Genomic DNA, 23,863 nt, shown 5'->3' with positions numbered 1-23,863 from the left:
TGTAATTTCTGCTGCCATATGTTACTTTGCATACTATTTTGATGTTGACTCTAGGTGTTTATTTTACTTCAGAATTTTGTATTGTTAAAACTTTGTTTATTCAAGAGAACCATTGGCTGTATTTTCATGGAACAGTGAGTAACTTGCAGGGAATTCTCACTAGATTAGGGCTTTCTTGGTAATTGTGTTTTGAATATGCTCAGTATAACTTTACTTTTTTTTTTTTACCTGTAAAAGGCATTATACATGTAATGTTTGTTTTTTTTGTTTGTTTGTTTTCTTTTGTTTTGTTTTTTTTCTCCTATTTCTAAGGCTGATAAAGAATTTGTGTGGTCTCTTTGGAAACATCTCCAGGTGTCAAAATCAGATCTTACTCAAGCTGTCAGCTTGGTTGTGGAAAGGTGAGTTTGAAGATTTAACATGCTACTGAAACCAAAAAGCAACCAACCTGCCCTGCTGATACTGTTCTTTATCTTTCTAATTGAAAACTATGTAGAGTTCTAAAAATGTGTTGAAAAAAATTAACTGTTAAATTTTGTCAAGAATGCCTAGAATACATTGCATATTTTCTCTTTTGTGGTGCTAGTTGAAGCATACTTTAAAATATGTTCTCACAGATTGCTGTGCTGCAGTTGAATACCATTTTGAAATTATAAATGTCTTGCCATATTTTGTTTTCATTTTGAAGGAGCAGGAGGAGGAAAACGACTGGTAATTTTCCAGTGTCATAAGCTGTTAGGTAACAGATATATATAAGTTATGTTTATCTGAATTTTAGAGGAAGTGAAAAGCTAAGACTTGATAATAGAAGATGTAACTATTATAGGATTATAGAACATGCTGCATTGGAAGAAGTTGGAATCACTGAGTCCTACTCCTTGCTCTGTGCAGGACACACCAAGAATCACACCATGTGCCTGAGAGCATTGTCCAAGTGCTTCTTGGACTCTCTCAGGCTGGTGCTGTGATCACTTGCCTGGGAAACCTGTTCCAGTGCCCAATTACACTCTGGGGGGAGAAGCTGTCCCTGACTGTAAGAGCTTCTATCTCCATTAACACAGACAAGTGGGATCTTCTGCAGTTTATTCTTCTGAGAATAGTAATGGTGATGATTTCTTCATGGTACTTATTATTATCTGATTACTATAAGTATTAGTTGATTATCGCAGGATGCAGTTGATTGTTTTGGAATGCTAATATTTATGAATTCAGATATTTTTGTAGGCAAAAGATAAGGAGAATGTGAATGAGTTGGCTGTCAGAATTGAAACACTTAATTATCTTAAAATATCATGAGTTCCTTAAAATAAAAAAGGGGATTTTTTTAAAAAAGAGAAAAAGAATGGATTTAAACTTTTTTAAATGGCCTGCCAATTTTACTTGGGAAGCTTGTTACAGATTCATAAGAGGTCCTGGCTCCTTTGGGTTCCCATTGAGTGCTTTGAACTTAGAAGGCATGTTTTGTTGTTCACCTCTTTCCTTCCTGGAGTTCTTCTGTACACGTTCTTTTCATTTGTGAAAATACAGTGTTAAATTCTTTAGCTGGGAGTGCATTTCACAGAATCATGATATTGTTAGGGTTAGGAGGGACCCTGGGAGATCATCTTGTGGAGCCTCTCTGCCAAGGCAGAGTCACCTACAGCAGGTTATACAGGTATGTGTCCAGGTGGCTTTTGAGTGTCTCCAGAGATAGAGACCTTACAAACTGCCTAGGCAATCTGTTCCAGTGCCCTGCCACCGTCAGCGTAAAGAAGTTCTGCCTCATGTTGAGGCACCCTCCTGACACCCACTTTTGAGATATTTATATGTATTGATGAAATCCCCTCTCTCTCACCATTTTTATAATGTTTTCCTCTGTTCTACCTTGCATAAAGCAATGAAGATTTTTATCCAAAAAATGCAGTGTGATCATGGAACTAGAGGTAATACTCTAAATGATTCATATCCAGAGGAAGACAGTGATGGTAGTCCAGTTAATGAGTAAGATGCTGTAAGGACAAGCAGCTTATTTTAAAGACAGCTGTTACTGGGAGCTCACATATGGTTGCCAGTGATGATATCAAATAACTGCTGGTTTTGTACTGGGACACTTAATTGCACAGAGTAGTAGCTTCGCTGTTTAGACAGTATACTGTTCTTACTATTGTTTTCAAGTTTGATTTTAGAAATAATTCTAATATATGATGAAGACTGATAAACAAATTCATAGTATCCTTCATTTATGTTGAAACATTTAAAATTTTTTTGTCCTAACCACATTTTATAGATAGCGAAACAATATGGAAAATTATAGTTCTTCTATCTGAAGCTTAAGAAGGCAGAGGCAGGTGTTCAGGCTTATTAACATTTTTTATTTATGTTGCATATAAAAATAATCAGGATGTTAGGATGAATGGAAGCAGAGAGATGTTAAAAAGCTTACATTTAAATAATGGTCAACAAATGAATTATTTTATGCTTTATTTAGAACAGAAATTGGTAATTTTGTGTATTATCCTTATTGATACTATGAATATGGCACTCTTATATACCACCTTAATGCACAAAAACAGAATAATAAGATGAAATTTTTTGTATGTGTTTTGCACTGTACAGATGCTGGTGATTGCTATGTGAAACCCTGCCAACATACTTCTTTTAATGTGCTTGTCTAATTTTTTTATGTTGTCTACTCTTTAGAATTACATTAATGCTTTAGAACCTTTTTGAACTCAAGGCTATACATGTATATCACAGCTTTTCCGTGCTTCTCTGAATAATGGAATTAAGAAATTGCTTCAACAGCATCTTTTTAGGTGTTATCATTACTCCTGAGAATCCGGGAATAAGTGTGGATAAAACCCATTCCGTATATAGGAGTTTATTAATCACAACTTTGAACTTTGGGGTTGCTTTGATTTGACAGATGGAGCAATAGCGTGTATTTTTCTCTTTAATTGATATAGCTTCAGCTCTTTTGCTGAGAATGGTCTTACTGCCACTTTGGAAATAGTTTCTAGCCCAGCTTTACCCGTGAACCTTCTGCACAACCAAATTACAGCCCCATAAATTCCATCCTAACTTTTCCTGTTACTACTCTCCCTAATGATTTCCTCAGTAGCTTCAGTTTCATGACTGTACCTCTTCCAACTCTCATCCTTTCAAAAAAGTCTTTGTCTTATTCCTTACCTTAAAGGAGTAGATAAAATGTCCCTACCTTAAAGGAGTAGATAATATGTTTTTTTAATACATTGATTGCCTTTAAAGGAAATGTGCTATCTACCACTGCTATTGTCCAAAAAATTACAGGACAATAGATTTTCTGGCTTTGAGAAAAATACATGGGTTTAAAGAGTATAAAAAATGGGATGATCAAATAACTATTATAAGCAAGATGATTTGTGTCACTTGGGAGGATCTGTGCTGCTTGTAGTCCTTTTTGCTATATTATACAGAGTTTCAGATGAGCTGGAAATTGAAAATTTACACTAAAATCTGAAAGCTATTTAAGTCTTACAGATTTTTTTTTTGTTGTTTCATCTATATTAGAAACAACAGAGATCCAGTCATATTCAAGTTCAGAAATTTTTCTGTCTTACTCAGGCTTATTGTGAGATTCTACGATAGAAACGAACAGAATGGGATGGATTTAAACATTTTTTTGTTTCTTGTGACATGATAACCACCCGTGTTTGCATAGCTTCATTTTTCAGTGTGCTCTTTCCACTAAAAATTCCATGAGAACCTTCCATTCCCCACCAAATTGTTGAGACTGCCTGAGGTCATATAAGCCAGATAAGTAATGGAAGCAGACAGAATCTAAGAAAGCACAGGCATGTGTACCCTCCTAGGCTTTCTTCACAAGATTACAGTGGCAAGAATAAAAAGATTCAGGACAAAATGTTCAGTTAGAACATTACAACTTACACTGTAGATGTGTGATGAAGAAAAGAAGATACTTATTAGGAGGAATTGAGTGGTCAATACTAGCTTTACAGTAAGGTAATTTGTATTTATAGCATTAGAAAATATCTTTGTCCAAACAAACCAGGAAAATATAAAATATATAATTTGAGGAACATGGGGGAAATTACTAGTACCTTGCTGTTAATTTGTCTGTTATTTTCAAATGCTTTCATGGCCCCAAAATAGAGGTTCTCCTGCCCTAAAATCGTAAAAATTCAGTTTCTACTTTTTTATGGCTATGCTGCTAATTTCTGTAATACACCAATGATATGATACTTTTCAGCAGTCTTTGCAGTTCTTGCTGGATAACTGTAACTATATTCCCAATTTAATATTCAGATATAAACAAAAAATTATCTTTACTGTGCAAATGAGAAATGCCTTTGGGATATGTAAAAGCCTCCAGGTATTTTAAACAAGCCATTGTAAAACTACTACTACTCATGTTAGTGTACTTTCTAGCTACTTTAAATACTATTGATCTCAGTATTATGTAAAAAGTATGCTATTTCTAGTTTGCTGCCTTTTGAAAGATTATTATTATTATTTAAAAAAAAGTTGCTAGAAAATAGCTCTTATTAAGTAAATGTATGTGTAAACTGAAATGGAGTTGGGTTCAGATGAGAGTATGAAAGATTTTGAAATATTTTTGCAAACTTCAGAGCTCTGCTTTAAGACTCTTCTTCTGTAGTACATGCAAGCTTGACAAGTCAACAGACTAATTTTCCTCTAGGGCTTCTAACTGACTCTTTTCCTTTCTTCTGGAAAGTAGATGTAGCAGGATCCAAATGATCAAACTGTGCCAATGATACAAGACTTGGTAGATGTACATGAGGATTGTATTATGTGAGATGGTATACTTACCTTTGGCAAGCCTGCCTTATACAGAGGGTTTTCCACATCTAGATTTCATGTGTGTTGTGTATTGCAGGTCTTAACAAAGGCAAAGAATGGATATATCATTTCAGGCCACTCTTAAGAAATAGTGGAAACCTGAGTGTTAGTGCCAGTGACTGAGAGTTTTGTTGTTCTTCCTGAGGAGTTACATCTGTCTAAAGATGAACAGATGGACAAAAATATGGCTGAAAAGCAAGAGATCGAAAATAACCAAAGAATTTTTGGAAAGGTAATTGCAAGAGCTTACGCTGTGATTTGCAGCATCCTGTGAATAGCAAATTGTGGAAAAAAACATAAACAGGTTGACATAGATTCTTCACTGACTGCTGATACACAGATTTACTGAAAAGGGTAAGTGAATGTGCTGTATGAATGAACACTATAGATGCCTAGGTTAACTGAAAAAATTAAAAATTTGTATTTCGCATCTTTTTGAAGGGATGATAAACATTGTGTAGATGTTTTCTTAAAACACCCTTTTAGTAATTAACAGGAAACATAATGGCAGGAGGACAATGATGTAAACAAGATGTAAGCCATTACCATTTTGTCACTCTGAATTTAAAACACAATGGACTGTCCAATTACTATCACACAATATAGTGGGCAGAATAATAGAGCATAACAGTACAACCTTTCTGGCTAAGGTCAAATAATTGTGATTTTCTACAGTTAATGAAAGTTTAATATCCTGTTTCATTAAAAATTCTCAGAACGTTGAACATAAGTCAACATTCCATGGAGAAGAAGGTATTATGCAGTTTGCATGTGTGCATATCTGCATATCGGAGCACAAAATATTGACATGATAATTGCAGTCAAGCCTGATTGAACAGTGGCCTCTGGGAATTCAGCTGGTGTTGTACCAACTGGATGGCTGCTCAGGACACAGTTTGAAATGCAAGGTGCAAGTTAGCACTTTATTCAGCACAGGCAGGCATCATTTAAAAATCCTTGGGGGAAACCCTGGTGATGTGCAGATGTTAAAGCAGTCTGTTCTGAAGTGCTGATATTTTGAACACTGTAAAAGAGTTGTGTATTTTAGATGAAAAATGTTTGCAAAATTATTGGGCAAAAATGTCGCTATTTTTTGTACTACTTTAGTGTAAAAATACATTTAGTATCTTATGTATGTTGCTTAAAATGAGACATCATCATGTGCTTAAGAGTCTTATTCCTTAATATATCATCTAATAAATTAAATCAATGAAGTTAGAGATGCAAGAAAATTTATGTTTCTGTAATTATGCCTTTTCATTTTGATACATATCATGCAATATAGAACTGGCTGTATTTATAATTTACTAAGGAAACAATTTCATTTAACATTTGTAATTAGATCTTAAATTATTTTTGTATATTATTGTATATATTTTTGTATATTGTATATACATATATATATGTATGTATATATATTATTGTCAAGAAATAAAAATAAGTATATATAATTTTTATAGAAACCATCTACTGTTTGAAAGCAGTTAGAAAAATGCAAAATGTGTGGTAGTCATTTAAATTATTTATTGCTCTATGCTGTCTGAATATTTTAAAAGTATGAATTATAAGTATTAAAAGAAAAAAGTAATTTTGTCTATCAATTGTAGTTTATGAAGTATAAGGATCTTTTAGACTCTTAGATGAAATTAAACTCACAAGTAAGTGAAAATGACTTAGTTTTTGATTTTTTTAGTCAGTTCTTAATACATGGAAACACAGTGAACTTTCTAGTTGGAAGATTAAGGCATTGGCTCTGTTTCTACTAACCAATGACAGTGCAATCACAGGGATGTGACTGTACACAGTAATTACAATATTGGTGCCATATTTACCATAACATTGACAAGTCTGCACTCTACAACTTCACTTTGCACATGGGTGATTAATTATCTATTTAATACAAACACAGAATGTGTGACTTGTGGAAGTCTGTATAATATTTGGAAGTTGGAGGATGGGAGATGAGGTAATCAAATTAAGGCTGCATCGCACCAACTTGTATTTTACAGCCTTTCTTGTTCTACAGATCCTTTAGAATCAATGAAATGGCTTTCAAAAGTAACAGTGTTTGTAGAAGCAGTCTGTTATAGAGATACACTGTTAAAATGCAACCTTTACTGTTTTACACTGTCCAAAATTTACAGTGTAATCTTAACTTTCTGTTAAAAGACCAAAGTTGTAGATATGATTTTGATTTTGGACTGTTTTGAGTTTTTTTTTTTTTTTTTTTTTTGTTTTGGTTGTTTCTTTTCTTTTTTTTTTTTTTCTGGATTTTTTGTTTGTGCGGTTGGTTTTGTTATTTGTTTTTTTTTGTTTGTTTTGTTTGTTTTGTTTTAATTCAGTGATTTGTAAAACTGATAGAATGTATTCCATTAAACATGTAAACAGCAAATTGAATTTATTAGTTGAATTTATTTTCATTTAATTGATGTAAATGTGACATAATTATATACGACTCCAAGTTACTTTTTCTTGACAAATGGTTAAGTACTTTTTTGATTAAGACCTGTGGTACAGTACAGGATACCTCTTTGCTCATCTTTTGTTTTGCTGAAGATTTTAGGAAGGATGTTGTTTAGAAACTTGAAAAGACCTTTTTTTTTTTTGAATATTATGGTTTTTGCTGTTTTCATATCTCATTCATGGATAAGTGCTTTCTCAAAGTCTAATGATTAATTTCTGGCAAGCCATTAAAATGGTGCCAAACATCAAGAACATTGTCTTGTATAACTGAGTAAAGCATAATACAGGAAGAAAATCATAACAGAGGAAATGTGTCAAGCTTAAGAATGTTTTCTCAGTTCCTTCGTTTTTGTGGGAAGCTGAATCTTGATAATCTTTGTAGCTAAGTGCATCTGTGTTAAACATTTAAAATAGGTAGTACTCATGGGAAAACTGATTGGAGCTTAGAACTTGTACAAATTGACAGCCTCTCTTCATTCCATTTTTCATCCTAAAGAAGTCTGCACATATTCTTAGCTCACATCATTATTGCTCATCAGTGATTCTAATTAGCTAAACAGGAGTTTGTCTCAGTCATTGATCATCATCAGCTTCTTGACAGTGCCTGAATTTCCCCCCCCCCATATTCCAATAGACTTTTAAAAACACATTTTAAATACAGAAAAGCTCAATGAATGAAATTGTTCAGATTTTTTTTCTCAATATTTATTACCCTTTTAAACAAGAGGATATGATGACTGAAATTCTTATCAAGTTCCAGTTTTGGATATGACGGCAGATCCAAATATGGTATGTAAGTTCCAGTCTGAAATACCATCTTGAGTGTATGTGGGGAACTATCCTGTGAGAAGCATGGGAAAATGTCCCATGCCATCAGGTGAAACTGCTGATAAACTTCCATTTGAGGTTTCAGTTTATACTTTAGGCTTCTGGCAACTTCCATTATGTACTTCTAATAATTAAAACACTTTTCTTTATCTGTGTGTAGTTACATGTTAAACTATTTTTGGGGACATTAGCAAGCATGGGGTATCTAGAGAGCTTGAAAGAAAACATCCTAAGGGCAGAATATATTAAATTTAAACTTATCCTGCTCATGATGATGATGATGATGATAGATCTGTGTTTATAAACTATGTTATTTGACATCTTCGTTTGAAGGAGTGTTTTACCAAGCATTGCATAGGTAAACACTGCATTTAACTAGAAATGTGCTGTGAACTGTTGGCTAGTATGTAACTCTTTTCCAGATATATATTTTGCTTTAACAGTGATCTGTTTCTTTTTTTTTCTCTCCAGTCCAGACTTTATTCTGTGGACGTGTGTTTTGAAACCATGTCCTAAAGTCATGCCCTAAAGAGGGCTCAATAGGTTTTTAACTACCAATAATAAATTAGAATTAGCTGTGCATACTGTTTCATAGCTGTTTGTTCTTTTACCTGGTTCTTGGTTCACTTATTCACTTCCTCTGTTTTCTCCCTAAAATAAATCTTAAAGAATTAACCACTTAAAAGTGTAAAGTCCTTAGGGAAACCTATTTAACTTACCAGATTTTCGGATAATTTAATGCATTAGGAAACAATTTGAGTAATAATTTTCAAGTGATGATTGCATGGTTCAGTTAGGAGGGTGTCTGAATACACAGTTTTTGTGTCTTGATTGAGTCTTGCTTTATGAAAGTCTAACTTTGAGAGAAGGGATGGTGGTTAGAGTTGGGATGATGATGGCATATCATGGGTGGTAGACTTAAAGTCAGGATATTTCTGAGGGCTGGTGGCAATGCTATTTAGTACTTCATGGCGCTTATGTGTGGTTAATAGTATTTATTCTGTGCCTGCACCTGACTCTCCCAAGTACTTTGTAGTAAAGACCTACTTTTGCTTTTTGTCTTCTAAAGCTCTTAGGATTTTGGATCAGCTAGTGTGTGTCTAATCTTAAGTTGTCTAGCTGTGATAAAGACCCGAGAAAACATTGAATGTTACAGTTCTTTCAGCTTAGATCAACTGTAAAGATCAGCTTTAGATCAACTTCCTCAGAAAGATTATGGTGTAGCATACTTATGGGAGAATGATAACCTTCCTCCCCAAATATTTTGGCTTTGATTACTGCAACTGTTGTCTTGGAGAAAGGGTAATTGTTGATAGCCATTTAGGATCCCACTGCAAAGGAACTTAATATGAAGAAGCATTAATATTCTATATTGGAACAGTTTTTGTTTCATTTGAGTTGTAACTATTGTGAACAGTATATCTCCTTCAGAAACATGCACAAATTTTGGGCTAAGTATTACACAAATAAACTATTCAGCCATTTTTACATTTTTCCTTACTAACTCTTGTTCTTTAAGGTTTTTACTATCTTCTAGTATGAAGTTTTATATGCTTACCAGAAAGTCTTTTACTATTTTTTAAAGCATGGCTGAGAATGTAACTTCTGTTAGCTAGGTACATACTACAAGCAGGGTCAAGCATTTTGAAACCTTTTTAACCTCTGGACTATAGCTGCACAAACAATTTGGCCTTGACAGACACTTAACTGACCAGCTGGCTTGTTAGCTCATTGAAGTAAACAAATCCCCAAGTATGAAAGTGATGGGCTGAATTCAGGCTTGAACGAGGGGACTCCAGCCAATTCCTTTGAACAAAGGATTCACCCACATTATTGGCCAGTGAGCTTGGTGAAATTAAAACCTTTCTCCAGTCGACTCTATGAGCAGGAAATTTGAAGCCCCTATAAAAAGGACTGCCCTTCAATAAACGCTGGCTGTTTCTGCATGAATATGGAGTGTCATGTTGCTTGTCTGTCTCTGAAACTGCAACAATAAGCTATGAAGAACTGTCTGTACTATTTATTTTACTTTTTATGACTTTCTAGCAACCTATCAAGCAATGGCTTGATGGTTCTGATTGTAGGTGATCAGATGCTTTAAGGTCAGTATCTGATGTTCATTTTTTTGTTAAGTTTCTGTCTCACTTAAAATGTTAAATACATTTCAGATATGCAATGTCCTTTGGAATACTTGTTGAATATTCATCATCTGATTTCACAGCACTGAGTTATTTTCTTTATGAAGTAGATTTTTTTTCATGTGATATAACTAAGACTGCTTCCTATATATTGTTATTTTTCCTTAACTAAATGTAGCTTAAATGATACCTTTTCAGGTATGTTTTTCGTAGTTTTCTTCAAGTCCTACAACATATCCTTGCTGTATTTTTGAAATAGGAGAGAACTGTTTAGAATTATGATGTCTTGAGATGAGACTTTCCAAAACCCTCGCTTCAAATTCCATACCATTTTTCTTTAGTTATTTGTTTACTCAAGATTGGATTAGATATTTCAACAGTCATAGAACTTTATTAAAAACCACTATGTTCTTGGATGGTCTATTATGTCAGTGTAGTTTAATTTTTAAAATCTCTCATAGCATTAGACTACACAGTAATATTTAATAGTGGAGAAAAATAATCCTCCATGTGTCTACTATCCTTATTGGCTACTGTTACAGAATGCTTTGGCAGATTAAGCCTTTTGTGTACAGCTGGATGTTTTCATCGACTTGAGATAAGATTTGCAGTTTCATGTGTACAGTTTCATGTATTTCATCCCATTCCAGCTCTGAAATATTCCTTATTTGGTAGAGGAAGAGTTGCTCAAGTAGGATTCTCTAGCTTCCATAGATAGCAGATACCATCTCTGATGAAAGTTTTAAGTGTATTATGAGAACACAGATAATCTGAATGAACTTCTGCTTCTGTCACCTGTGGTGCTGGAATTGCCTGAAATGTTTGGACATTTCTAGGGAATATTTCTCAGCCTTTTAAGTCATACATGTGCTAAGAACTCTTACTTGTGCTAAAGAATATGAATATCCTTACTGTTGCAACATTTATTTTCTTTTTGCCTAAAACCGACCAGCAAGGGTATCAGTATTTGAACTCAGTTAAGAAATAAGATAGCAATGAGATGAGGTACTTTGTTAAACAAAGCAAAGTGTCGTAGAGGTGATAACAGATGTGCATTTATTAACCACATGGTGTGGCTCTGCTCATCTCCCTTACTTAAGCTTCTGAGTCTTTTTTTTCCTGCTGGTAAAAGTTACACATTCTGTCCCTGTGGAATATAAGGACAGAATAAATAAAACAATTATCCGTGATGTTCAAAACTGTTGTCTCAGACATAAAAATGCTACGTAACTGAGATAAGGACTTCACTAACTGAAGTAGCTTGGTGGTTCTGCATTGCAAATAAGGGGCAAAAGCGTTTTGCTCACTATGTTCAAGTACACTTTCTGCATTTGGGAAAGAACGAGAAACATAATTTCAGCTGCTTTAAAAGTATTAAGACCTCTTATTTCTATTTCTTTTTGAACAAAGCTGTGTTAGATGTTTACAGATGTAATTTGCTGTCACTTGCCATATGCTGCCTGATTAATTCTGCAGGGCCTGTCAGCTTCAGATAATTTAATTTTCTGTGCTTTAAAATGACATTCATTATCAGGACATGAAAAATTCAAATGATTAACTGCAAATTACGACTAATAAAGTGTCTATTTTTTTGTTTGTTTCCAGAGAAAAACAGAAAGCTGAAGTCAAGGACAGAAGCATTTTAGAGATTTTGCATGCCAAAGATAGCAAAATGGAACATGTTTCTCTAGAACATGTTTGTATTATGTTTAAATAGAGCAGTTAAGAAAACTTGTCATTGCCAACACATTTGTGTTCGTCAAAATGAGAAAATAGTTTGCTATTGTGTCTTAAGAAAAAAGTTGTATTCAGAGTGAAAAAGATGATTCAGAGATTATGAATTTCTGATGGAGTATTATTTAAACTTTTCTGTGTTGTTCAAACAGTTGATCTGTTACCTAAAAAGTTAATCTCATTTTAGATTAAAATTTTCTGAAAAATCTTGTCAATTCTTTGCCTCATCTTACCCTATAGTCTAACCTAAACGTGGATCTAAATCTAGCAGAGTGTTCTGGTTTGTAATGTGCCCATGCACATCTTGGTAAGATTTGCCATCCTGACAAGTACAAAATAATTAACCAGATGCATCTTCTGCCTGACAAGAAACACTGCTGAACTGGTGGTGTTTCTCCTTTTATTTATTTTTGAATCAATTCATATTTAAACAAATATATATAAAACATGCATGTGTTACATATGATATGAAGTACAATAGATGTGTTGTATTTTGATTTGTAATTGTTTATTTTACAGACTATATAATGTATAAATAGTAGATTCTGTGTCCCATATATAATCTGTATTATATACTTTACATACTATAGAATTTTATCCACTATTTAATATATTAGATGTAATATGATGTATTACATTGCATATAATATGTAGAGCTATGAAAGATGTAATTATTGATAAAATAATAAATAAAATACTGTTTATTATTGAATAAACTTTAGTTTGTATTGCACAGTGGCTGAAGTTTCAGTGTGGTATCTCATGATGGTAGGTGTGATGTGTAATGTGTTTGGTGCATACACACACATCGTGTTTAGAAGCCAGCAATGTATGATTTCTATCCTGTCCTTACCTGAAAGACAAAATACCTGTGAAGACATTTATAGGAATATATTTGCAGTTCTGTGCTTTTAAGAAGGCTGCCTGCTGTGGCAGTGTCTGAACCTAGGATGTGCATTCTCCATGAGGTTGCTCTCTGTGGTTTCAGATCAATTTCAGAAGCTGAAACTTAATTGATCAGAAATCTGAAATTGATGGTGTAATGCCTTTACATCATCCATGTGGAAATGGAGAGAGGCTGGTAAATGTAACTAAAACCATGGAAATTTGGCAGCCAGGAAAGAAGAGTTTGTCAACAGGATGGTAAAACTCTGGATATACATACCAGCTTGGGAATGAGAGGTGGGAGGGTAGCCCCACAGAAAATACAGGGATCCTTGTTCACAGAACATGGGTCAGCAGTGCCCTGGCAGCCAGGAGGGCCAACCCTGTCCTGGGGGGCATCAGGCACAGCTCCACCAGCCAGGCAAGGGAGGGGATTGAACTGCTCTGCTCTGAGCTGGGGCAGCCTCACCTTGAGTGCTTGGGCCAGTTTTTGGGTACCACAGTAATGACAGTAGTGAAGGGCCTTGAGGGGAAGCCTCATTGAGAGGAAGATAGGAATGACTGAAACTACTTGGCTTGTTCAGCCTGGTGAGGAGGAGAGCTCATTGTGGTTTAAGACTTCCTTATCAGGGGAAGAGGTGGGGCAGCAGTGATCTCTTCCTGCTCCCAAAGGATTGGCTGGGAGATGTCAGGGTAGGTTTGGGTTGGGTATTAGGTAAAGTTTCTTCATGTTGAGGGTGGTTGGGTGCTGGAACAGGCTCCACTGGGAAGTGGCCATTGCACTAAGCTTGCCAGAGTTCAACAAGCATTTGGACAATGCTCTCAGGTGTATGGTGCGATTCTGGAGGTTGTCTTGTGCAAGCCCAGGAGTGGACTTTATGGTCCTTGTGGGTTGCTTCCAAATCGGGATATTCTGTGGTTCAGTGATTCTAACAGATGAGGAGAACAGAAGTTGTTTTGCTGATGATCACAACTCTAATGCAGCCCTTACAGTTAGCTTCCCTTAGAGTGTCATTGTCTTGGGGAGTGCAGGTTGTGAAGTGCACCAGATGGTACCAATGCTATGTTATGAAAGCAGTGTACAGAGGTGATGTCATGCTGACTTTTCTTGCCTCTTCTGTTGGCTGGAATGCTGTAGGATTGAATCAAGAGAGGTATTGCTTCCTGTGTGCTAGGTTTTAGTGATTTGGTATCAAAGAATGGGGCTGGCTTAAAAAACAATTTAGTGTTCTTATTTATTTTGTTTTACTGAATGTACTCCTTTGTTCATCTAAGGAAGAAAAGATACTATTTATGTAATTAACATGCAAATAGTTTGCTTGTTAAAATGTGCATTTTGACAGGCATGGTAATGAATGTTCTTTTCTGTAAAGTACAGACAGGAAGACTTGAAGGCTGTGTATTTCAGTTTACTAATTTTTTACATCTAGGAAGTTGAAATTAGCCAGTCATGTCTTCTGTTGTTTTTCTCGTTGCCTTCGTGCATCACACAGAGATACCAGTTACAAGAAGATAATTTGTTGTAGGGTTTATTGTCTAGGAATTTCTGAGTGGCCACCAAAAAGCTGATTGTATAAATCAATGCTGAGTAAGGGAAAAAAGAAAAACCAGTGGGCTGTCTCAACATTTGACATAGATGTAAGCTTCTATTGCTTCTAGAAATAACAAGAAAACCATATAAGGAGAACATGAGATCATATTTCTTGTGTTGTGCTTAGGCTTTATCCTGACATGCCTAAAAGGACTTTAAAAATTTCTGTAAATATGAGTACATATTCTCTACAGCCTAGATGAGATACATCCATGAGTTAGCTCATACTGAAAGCTAAATAAGCTTAATTCATAAATATTTCAAGTATTAGAGAGGTTTCTATTTTAATGGATATTACTGAAAATCAAGTAAAATAGTAAGTTTGAAAACTATGATTCTGAAATAATATAGTATTTAAGTATATTTGTATAACTTAACAGTGAAGAAAAGTGTTCATATACTCATGAAATGGGACTTTTGGCTTTAGGGATAAAAGTCTAAATCATAATTTTTCAAAGCTTCTATTGTCCAGTATCTTTGGACTAGAGTGTATATGCATTGAACTTCTGTTTAGTTAGTACAACTTTAGTTTTTCACCACTCCTAAATGATGATATTGTAATCTTCAGTTTTCTGTACAATGAATAAGACCCTTTTTCTTTTTATGAGTTTATTCCATAACTTCATGTTGTGTTAAACATTTAAAATATGAAGTAGTGTGGAACATTTAAGGATGTACCATTTAAGATTAAATGAATTTGTTAAAGCACGTAAGATTATTCTTGTCTATTATTGCACATAAATTCAGCACAGAATATATTGTATTTGAGTTTTCCATTGTACTTTTACCTTCTTGATTTTTTTAAATTGGTGTATTGGTAGCTTTTTGTCCTGATAGTCACAACTGGGCCTCATCTGGCATGTAGATGTATTAATTTTAAATGCTGTGTGGTAAAAATCTTATTCCTTTGAGATTAATGCGTTGATTGCTATACTGATTTTTTACTATTTTTGTTTTATGCAGTGTCTCAAAACTGTTCTTAGCAGTTATATATCCCTGAAATATATGCATCAGTTCTCTGTTTCAATGAAAATAATTTCTAACTGCTAAGTTTAAGTGGCTAGGATGCTCTCTTAGAATTTTACTTCTTCTGAAGACGGATAGATACTTTGCTGCAGAAGTCTTTTCATTGTCTTTTTTATTTTGAAACATTTTTAACATTTTGTATTTAATTTATAATAATTGTATGTATCTTAAGTAGATCACTGATGCTGTTTTTTTCCTTAAAAAGTAAGATAAGGTTTCTGGGGGAATGTGAAATTTTTAAATTCAAGCAATTAGTTTAGCAGATAATGTTGGAACAGGGAACAGTCTTCTGCCATTCACACAATAGATAAATTAAGGTATCTTAACCTGCTTTCTGTAGAAGATGACATTAAAGACATGTAAAAATAGCAGTAAACCTTTTCTTATAATATTGTTAATTAATTAGCTTTCAATTTTGATCTGGAGGAACTAAAGCTAATCTTTTTGTCCTAGACCTTGTAACGTTTCAAAACCTAATCAACTGATTATACTCTAGAGGGGTTAAAATAGTACTAGTTTGCCTCATTATCTGCTCTTGAAAATCTCCAGCTTGCTGTGCAAATCTATGTTAAAGCCCCTTTAATGGGTCCAATTGACAGAAGCATAATTCTACCTTCAAGCATTAATTAATACTGATAAATTTTTCTTAACTTTTGTTATATTTTTCTTTGTAATAAAATACTTTTATTAAATTAGAACAAGTGTATGCAGATATTATTACAATCTAAATACTTTATTTTCCGTAGCATGTAAGCTTGATTATTCTTGGGTAATGAGGGACATGAGGATAATTTTGGCAATAAGGTGTTCAGATGAATGTGTCAGCAGTGTTGAGATTGTGTGAATTTTATAAACTCTTTACAAAAAAAGTTTGTCCAGTGAATAAGATTTATATGTACTGCAGACAAAGCATGTTGAAGGGGACACTAACACTTGCGGTTTTTTATTTTTTAAATAAGTGGTTTGGGTTGTGCATTGGAAAAGGGGTCAGCCTTAGTGATGAAACCTATGTTTTATGTAGCACCTTTGAACTGCATCAGTGAATTATCATATGTTTTTTTGCCTTTCTGTTTCACATTTTCCTGTTAGTTTTCTCGTAAAATTAAGGGAAATAAACCTTGTTAAGGAGCTGATATCAGTGAGAAACATTGGAAGAAAAATATACAAACAGTTGAAAATTGCTGATTTTGGTTTACTGATAGATTGCTATCTGAGGTAGGTCGTATGATGACTATGTCTGATACCTGCAGGCTCTTTTGACTGAAGAAATTAATAAGCTCTAAATTACAGTGTACCTTTACAGCTCATTAGTATTTTTGTATGAATTCCCAATAGGAAGGCTTTTTCTACCAGTTGAAAATCTGTTTCTGTGAGATAGCTTGCTCCATTTTGAGGAAATTGTTTTTAAACTTTTTCCTACTTAATTCTGCAGAAAAGAAGCTATTTTGGGTGTTTGTACAGGTGTGCTGTAAATCTATACCTTACCTCTTCCATAATTCATATGAGTAGCTATTCCTGAAGTTGGCTAAAGCTTCTGGGTTTTTATTACTCAACCTTCATATTTTTAGTGGTGTTTCTACAGAGATGGTACCTGCACTTGGATTAGACAGAAAAACAAAAAGTAACCAAAGAAATGTAATGTCTCTTGTCCCCTGCCCAGCACACTAATTTAAAATGTGTGACTTCTTGAATAGTGAGCAGAGCTCAGTAGTCAAACCTGGAAAGAAGAGGGATGTTACATTCATGATCTCCTTCATCCTCTTGTCTGCTAGTGTGTAGTTGGGAAATTTCTTTTTCAGGCCAGAATAGTGTAACCAGTGAGAGTCAAAGCAGAGTAGCCTTTTATCTGAACATCTGAGCTAAAAATGGTTTCTATAGCCAATGGAATATGCTTTTACTGCATAAGGTATTAACTTCTATACTGTTTTTAGTATGTTAGTTGGTCACTGTAGTGAGGTTTTAAGACGGTTGTATTTTATTCCCTATTTAAGGATATTTGGTGACAAAGTTTCCATATATTGTGACTTCTTATTTGAATACAGGCAGATTTCCGGAAAGTCAAGAAAATGGTTATACTTCAAGGATCAAGTAGCAGAAAGAAGCAGGCAGTGCCCTGTAAGATTAGATTCTGGCCTTACGAATCTGCTGACAACACTTTGGAAGGAGCTTGTCAGAAGAGGTGATCACAGCAACAGCTGTTCTTTATTTACTACACCTGATCTGGCAGTATTGATGTATAGGAGTGTAATGAAGTACTGCTGTGTAGTAAGGATGTGTAGGCAAGGATGCTGTGTAGTAGGATGTGTACACATCCTACTGATGTGTAGGCAAGGATGCTGGCAAGTATTGATTCCTGTAGATCTCAGATCATTATACACTCTTCTACAAAGCTAACTCACTTTGAGGACCTTGTATAAGCCTTGCTGGAGAGGAAAGCATAGAAAAAAAATCTAAGCCTGGTTGGTTCCATCAAGATTGTGCTCTTCAATTAAGATGAGAGAAAAGCTCACTTAGTGGGATATTGGTTTTGATTTCAAATTAGTAGAGAGTAGAGAGGATAAAAAGATAATTCGGATTTTCTGTTTTATGACCTAGAAGGCTGTGCTGCTGCTGTTTCAAAGTAGAGCTGCTACGAGGAGAGGAAAGAACAGAGACTACATTTATTATGCAGTGTTGCTGTACAGTACTGTGTTATGGGTTGTATAGAAAATCTAATCTGGCCTGGTGCAGAGAATCACTATCTGTGGCAAGACTGTTAGATTATATTGTCAGTATTTACTGCAGTTTTCCTGAGAGCTCAGTAGAGTAAAATTGACAGTCAGTTTCTAAGTGTAGCTAGCAGACGCATTACTGGAACACATGCTGTATTGCTTGGTATTTGTCATGATCTGCTTGTAGCGGGGTGCCTGATGGTTTGTTAGCTGATCCCAAAGTGCAAAAGACAAACAGCAGGGGACTATCAGTTTAATCACAACAAATGCACCTTTATTAGGGGCCAAAAACAATAAATGAGATAGTGGGGTCAGAAAAGAAATAAAAAGGATAGAGAGAGAGAGAAAGAGAGAGAGAGAGAGAGAGAGAGAGAGAGAGAGAGAGAGAGAGAGAGAGAGAGAGAGAGAGAGAGAGAGAGAGAGAAGGGGGGATGGGAATAGCTACCAACACAGGCAGGGTCCTCAGTGGTCTGGACGATGGGGATCCATCTTGCTGTGTTGGGGAGAGTCTCCAAAGTCCTACCTAACCCAGGGGTCCAGTTATAGTCCACAGAGGGAAAAGGGGGGAACATGCAGAACAATGAGAGTCTATTGAAATTGCTATGTGGGGAACAGGTGTATCTACAGAAAATCATCCAGGCAGAGCAAACACAGTGAAGAATAAGTCCATTGAAGTTACTGGAGAAGAACAGGTCAGGTCATTCTCCCCCCCCCACTCTCTGTGGTAGGGGTCTCAGTCTCAGTCCTTGGGGAGAGGGTTCTTGATCTCTGTCTGTCACGGTGGTAACGAGGCAGATGAGGGGTCTGCAGTGAGAGACCACCAGAGTCACCCCAACAGTTCATTCAGCTTAAAGGTGGAGAGTGAAGCAGGAATTGCAGCAGGCTGCTCCATGCTGGGTCCACGCTGTGTCTTCACCAAGTCCTTGCCAACTCCTTGCCAAGTTCTTGCCGGGCCTCGTTGGGAACAGCAACGTAACGGTGCAGCGGCTGCACCTGCGCTGTTGCCTTCTCCAAGCTGGAGCTGCAGATGGGGAAGGGAAATCCTGCTCGTGGCAATCGGCAGGCAAATGAGTGAGGGACTTCCGATGGCCTCTTACAGTATTGATCCTGAATTTACTATGGAGCTACAGGTTTTCTATTTTGACAAAATGCTGTCTCATTTACAAATTAGAGGTGCGTTTTTTGCCAAAAACTACCTCTAAATATTTCCCCTTCTCAGGGAAAGGAGCTTCTGTATTCCTTGTTCTAGAGATGAAAAACCTATTGGTGGAACCTATTGTGCCAGAAACTGTTTTGGCTCCCTTGTTGGTGCAAAAATGCAGCTGCTGGCAGTGCTTGCTTGCATTATACCCATGCAACAGAAGGAACTGGGTGAAAGGGATACAAAGAATCATAAGATATTGAGGAAAATATTAGTAAAGTTTGTTTTAGTGAATGAGAGAAGGAGTGTACTGTAGTGGAGTTGTAAGGAGCAGCATGACTGGAAAGGAGGTAGTGCACATCAAAAAAATAGTTTTTTCCATGCTGTGACCTACTCAGTAGGTTGCTTGTAAGAGATGGTTCCATTGCTGCTAGTGAAAGTGTGGTGCTAGAGTTGCATACAGCCACACTTTATTTCCACCACATGTTCAGGTACTGAAAAATCCTATCAAGTGTTTCGCTTAAGATAGCAAACTTTGCTGAAGATACCAAATTAATCACACCAGAGAAGTCCAAAGAAGGCAACAGGGAACATGGTGTTTATAGTAGATTATGCTGTTTTACCCTTTCTTAATCTATGGGTCAGGTGAGAATTCAGGAGCAACGCTGACTAATACAGAAGTAAGTACATATTCACCACCTGTAGGATGAAGTCAGCTGCTCATATTTCTGATTTGCTTATCTGTAGAACCATTTTATTTGATCCTCTTAAAAATGCTTTAAAGAATCTTGATTTTCTTTTCTACTGCCTGCAGAACAGACCTGTCCTTTTACAACAGCACATATATGGTATCGAAGCACATTTTATTAGACAGTTTATAAGGATGTTTTTCCTTGTATTCATCTCTAATTTACCATGTTTTATTTCATGTCTGATATTGATAGAAATAGACATTCAGAATTTGTCATTCATTTTGGAATGGATTTATAAATACCTTTTTCTCAGAAACCATTTTTTAAATTGGTTTATCTCAGGGAATCCTGGATAGCATGGGATAGGACAAGGAAGAACAAACTTTGGTACCATGAAAATCAACTGAACTCCCCCACTTCAATTACTGTCTTTTTGTGGATGCATTTTTAGTTTGTTTAATATTGTTCTGGCAGAAGGTTAGGAATGAGAAGTAATAAGAATTAAAAATGGGATATGCACTCATAATACTGTCACATGTATTACATTTAAATGCATTATATGTCAGTTGATATTTTTCATTATTTTTTTCATCCTTGTTAAGAGTCAAGTTGTAAGTTGAATATTTAGCTGTGAATATGGGTATGCTCTAGAATCTGTCTATGGTAGAATTGGTGTTTTACTTGTAGAGAGGTATGGATTTAAAAATAACTCATATATTATATCATAACTAGCAGCATCTATTGTCATTCAAGAGGACACTGTACAGACTGCAGAATGTAGCTGATAACACTTATAGCATATGGTTACCTTTTTGTGAACTATTTGCATTGAACTTCTGTTTGTCCTACATCTGAAAATGATGAAAGAATCTAATCTAGATTAGATCTAGATCTGTCTAATCTAGAAGTCATGAAATGAAAGAAAGTGAATTTCTTTTGTTATGTTGTTTTGTTTTTTTTTTTCTTTATTTTGGAGGACTGTATGAGAATATGACTAGCAATGCTTTTTGTTAAATATGCATAAAGATGCTCAAGAACCATGAGGATTAATAAAGTTGAAAAAAATATGGAGAAAAATTTAAGAAAGCCCAGTCAAGGGAAGGTATAAAATATTGCTGGAGCATTTTTAGTAGTGTATACTTCCTGTTAAATTCCTGCTAGAAATGAAAATGGGAGTTGGAAGGAGAGGAGAAGTTAAAAGTGTGATAAGTCAACCTCAACTACCTGGGGAAAAGAGATGATGAAAGGGAGAAAATATGCCACAAAATGTTGAAGTAGCAATTATGAGAAGAACTTTAAAAGAAATTAATATTTCTGCATTTAATTTTTAATAAAATAATGTAACTACTAAATTAATTTTGTTTCTGCAGAAGATGTCAGGATTTCCTCAAATAATGTCAGTATTTTCAGTACTTCAGTTTTTCATCTGTTTATTTTAATTTTACCTGGTTTTTTCCATGCAGCATATTAGAAGTGGACTACTATACAGTAAAAGCTTCTGATAAAGAATGAAATAAAGAAAGCACAGAATTCAATATTTATTTGTTACCGTGATTCTTTTTGATAGTAGAAATCAAATGTATTCCCCTTTGTTGCATTCATAGATGGACTCCTTTAATATTGCGGTATGTAGATTTGAATTTTTTCTTGAAGTGCTTCAGCACCCAGTGTGTTGCTGCATTTCTGTATTAGCAGCAACATTGAAGGATATGTCATTTTTGTGTTTCTCCTAGATTGTTTTTACTTCAGTTTGAGTTTCACATGAAATGAAATAAAACCCACTCTTACTTAAATTTCACAAGCCTGTATAGAGGCAGCTATGCAGTACTGATTTAGCAGTGCAGTCTGATTGATTTCAAAATGCAGAATTAGGGGTTGGTTTTTCCAATTTTTTTTAACCTCAGCTCCCAAAATATGAAAATTTGAAAAGCACTTAAGACAATAATTACTTGTACAACTGTTGCTCCTGTTGTTACGTAACTATTGTTACATAGTACTTTTCATATGCTTTTTATTTAGGAGATTAAAAAGTATTTCAGAGACTAAAGACTGGAATTTCAGTGATGACATTTACCATATCAAACAGTATGTAACTTCTGGTAGTTGTATCCTAACTCATTTTTTTTTTTTTTTTGGAAATCAGACTCCTAGCATTAAGGAGTTGGTTTTATTTTCACTTTCACTGTCTCCATTCAGTATTGTACCATCTAAATTCATAATGGATGAAAACAAGGTTTTAGTTTAAACCCTTTTATTTGTGTCTATTCACATGAAGTATGGACAGAAAATTTTAACATCCTATTGCAATTAAAAGATTGATATATTCAGCGCCAAGACAAGAAAGGGCTACTGTCACCTTTTGGTTTTGATCTGTTGTTTTCATAGCAGATTTTTTCATTTTGACTTGGTATGTGATTTTGCTTCCTCTTCAGATTACTATGAAGATATTAAAAAAATAAATTGTATTCGCCAGTAAACAATGTATTATGGAAGAAGAAAAATTGTATGGTGCCGTAAGTAAAGAGATGCCATGGGAAAGGATGCAAATGAATTAATGAATGACAGTCCTCTGAGACATCAAAAGGTCTGTTTCACCAGGTCACAGTGTTTCTTTCTATGTACTGTTGCCTGGAGCACTCTAGGTTCCAACAGTATACAGGGGATACTCTTTGATTCTTCCCAGAATCAAAGGAGGGTAAAATCAGTTTCTTTTGGTTTTCATTGGAGCAAATTCACTTTAGAATAGTTTTCTTTCTTGAAAGTTTGTTGAAGTGTGCTTTAGATGCCTTAGTTACATGATGGTTTTTATGGTTCTTGACCAACAAAGCTGTCAAACATTGCTTTTGCCCTGTTGTATTCAAACAAGTACAATTGAGTCAACTCGAAGTGCAAATTGAGATTGTTCTTGTATAGTGTCAGACTGTCTATATAGTATCTAGACAAAAATCAGTAGATACTATGGGAATAGATTAATTCCTGATGGGTGTGAAATCTGTCAAAATAACCTCATGTAGGAGGTTGTCCTGTGTGTTGATCAGGTATGTTTTTTCCCCTGCTATTTCACCTGCCTTCTGGAATAGGGTAATCTTTTAGGAACACTGCTTATGTTCTTTGCAGTAAGAAATCAATCTTTATTCTCCTATTACATGAGGTAATATATAGGTTGAGGAAGCAAAGTATGAAAAGAGCTGCACAGGAAAGGGCACATGATAATTTACTTAATTGTCTATATCTCAGAAATTCCTTTATATGACCCTTATTTCTACCCAGTCATGGCTCCTGAGTGATACTTCTGGGTTTTTTTTCCCTTCTTTATAAGCATGTGGAATAAACAGATAGGAGAGTAAAAGTTCAATTCATTTAGAGGAAAAGATAAGAGCATGCAAAGTGGTACCCCAGAAAAACGCTTTGAAATATGACAGGATTTATTTTCTATGCAAGTGTAACTCACCTAGATAAGGTTTCACTAGTGCTGCAGAAGGTGACGTTGTAGACTACCCAGGTGAGTTTGCTGCTTAATGCTTGATGTGGGTATATTTGCCTTTCGATTGGTTTCAAGTGTTATGTTACAGTTCATTTGTGGAGATTAGTTAGTGTGCAAATCTGATTCAGGATAACCTGTCTGACTATTCTTAGTATTCACAGTAAGTAGCTTATTTCAGTTGGAAACTTAATTTGAGCAATACAGAACAAACATTTGAAATAGCTAGTTGCACTTTTGTACCATCCTCTCTCAATTCATTCTCCAAATTGCTGGAAAACATCCCATTTAAGACAGAACTCAAATATCTCTGATTTCACTTCACAAATATACA

General features: G+C 35.1%; 1 protein-coding gene across 1 annotated transcript in view; it reads left to right on the top strand.

Moving 5' to 3' along the window:
- CNTLN (centlein) overlaps positions 1–23,863 on the top strand; it is a 218,847-nt gene that overhangs the window by 29,130 nt on the left and 165,854 nt on the right. Inside the window, 2 exon segments of the mRNA XM_085568035.1 lie at positions 313–401; positions 11,874–11,964. Coding sequence (XP_085424161.1) covers positions 313–401; positions 11,874–11,964 — 180 coding nt within the window.

Source organism: Lonchura striata, chromosome Z (assembly GCF_050655825.1).
Source record: "Lonchura striata isolate lonStrDom1 chromosome Z, ASM5065582v1, whole genome shotgun sequence".
In the NCBI taxonomy this organism is placed as follows: domain Eukaryota; kingdom Metazoa; phylum Chordata; class Aves; order Passeriformes; family Estrildidae; genus Lonchura; species Lonchura striata.
The sequence above is the reverse complement of the archived record's forward strand: the minus strand, read 5'-3'. Positions and strand labels throughout refer to the sequence as shown.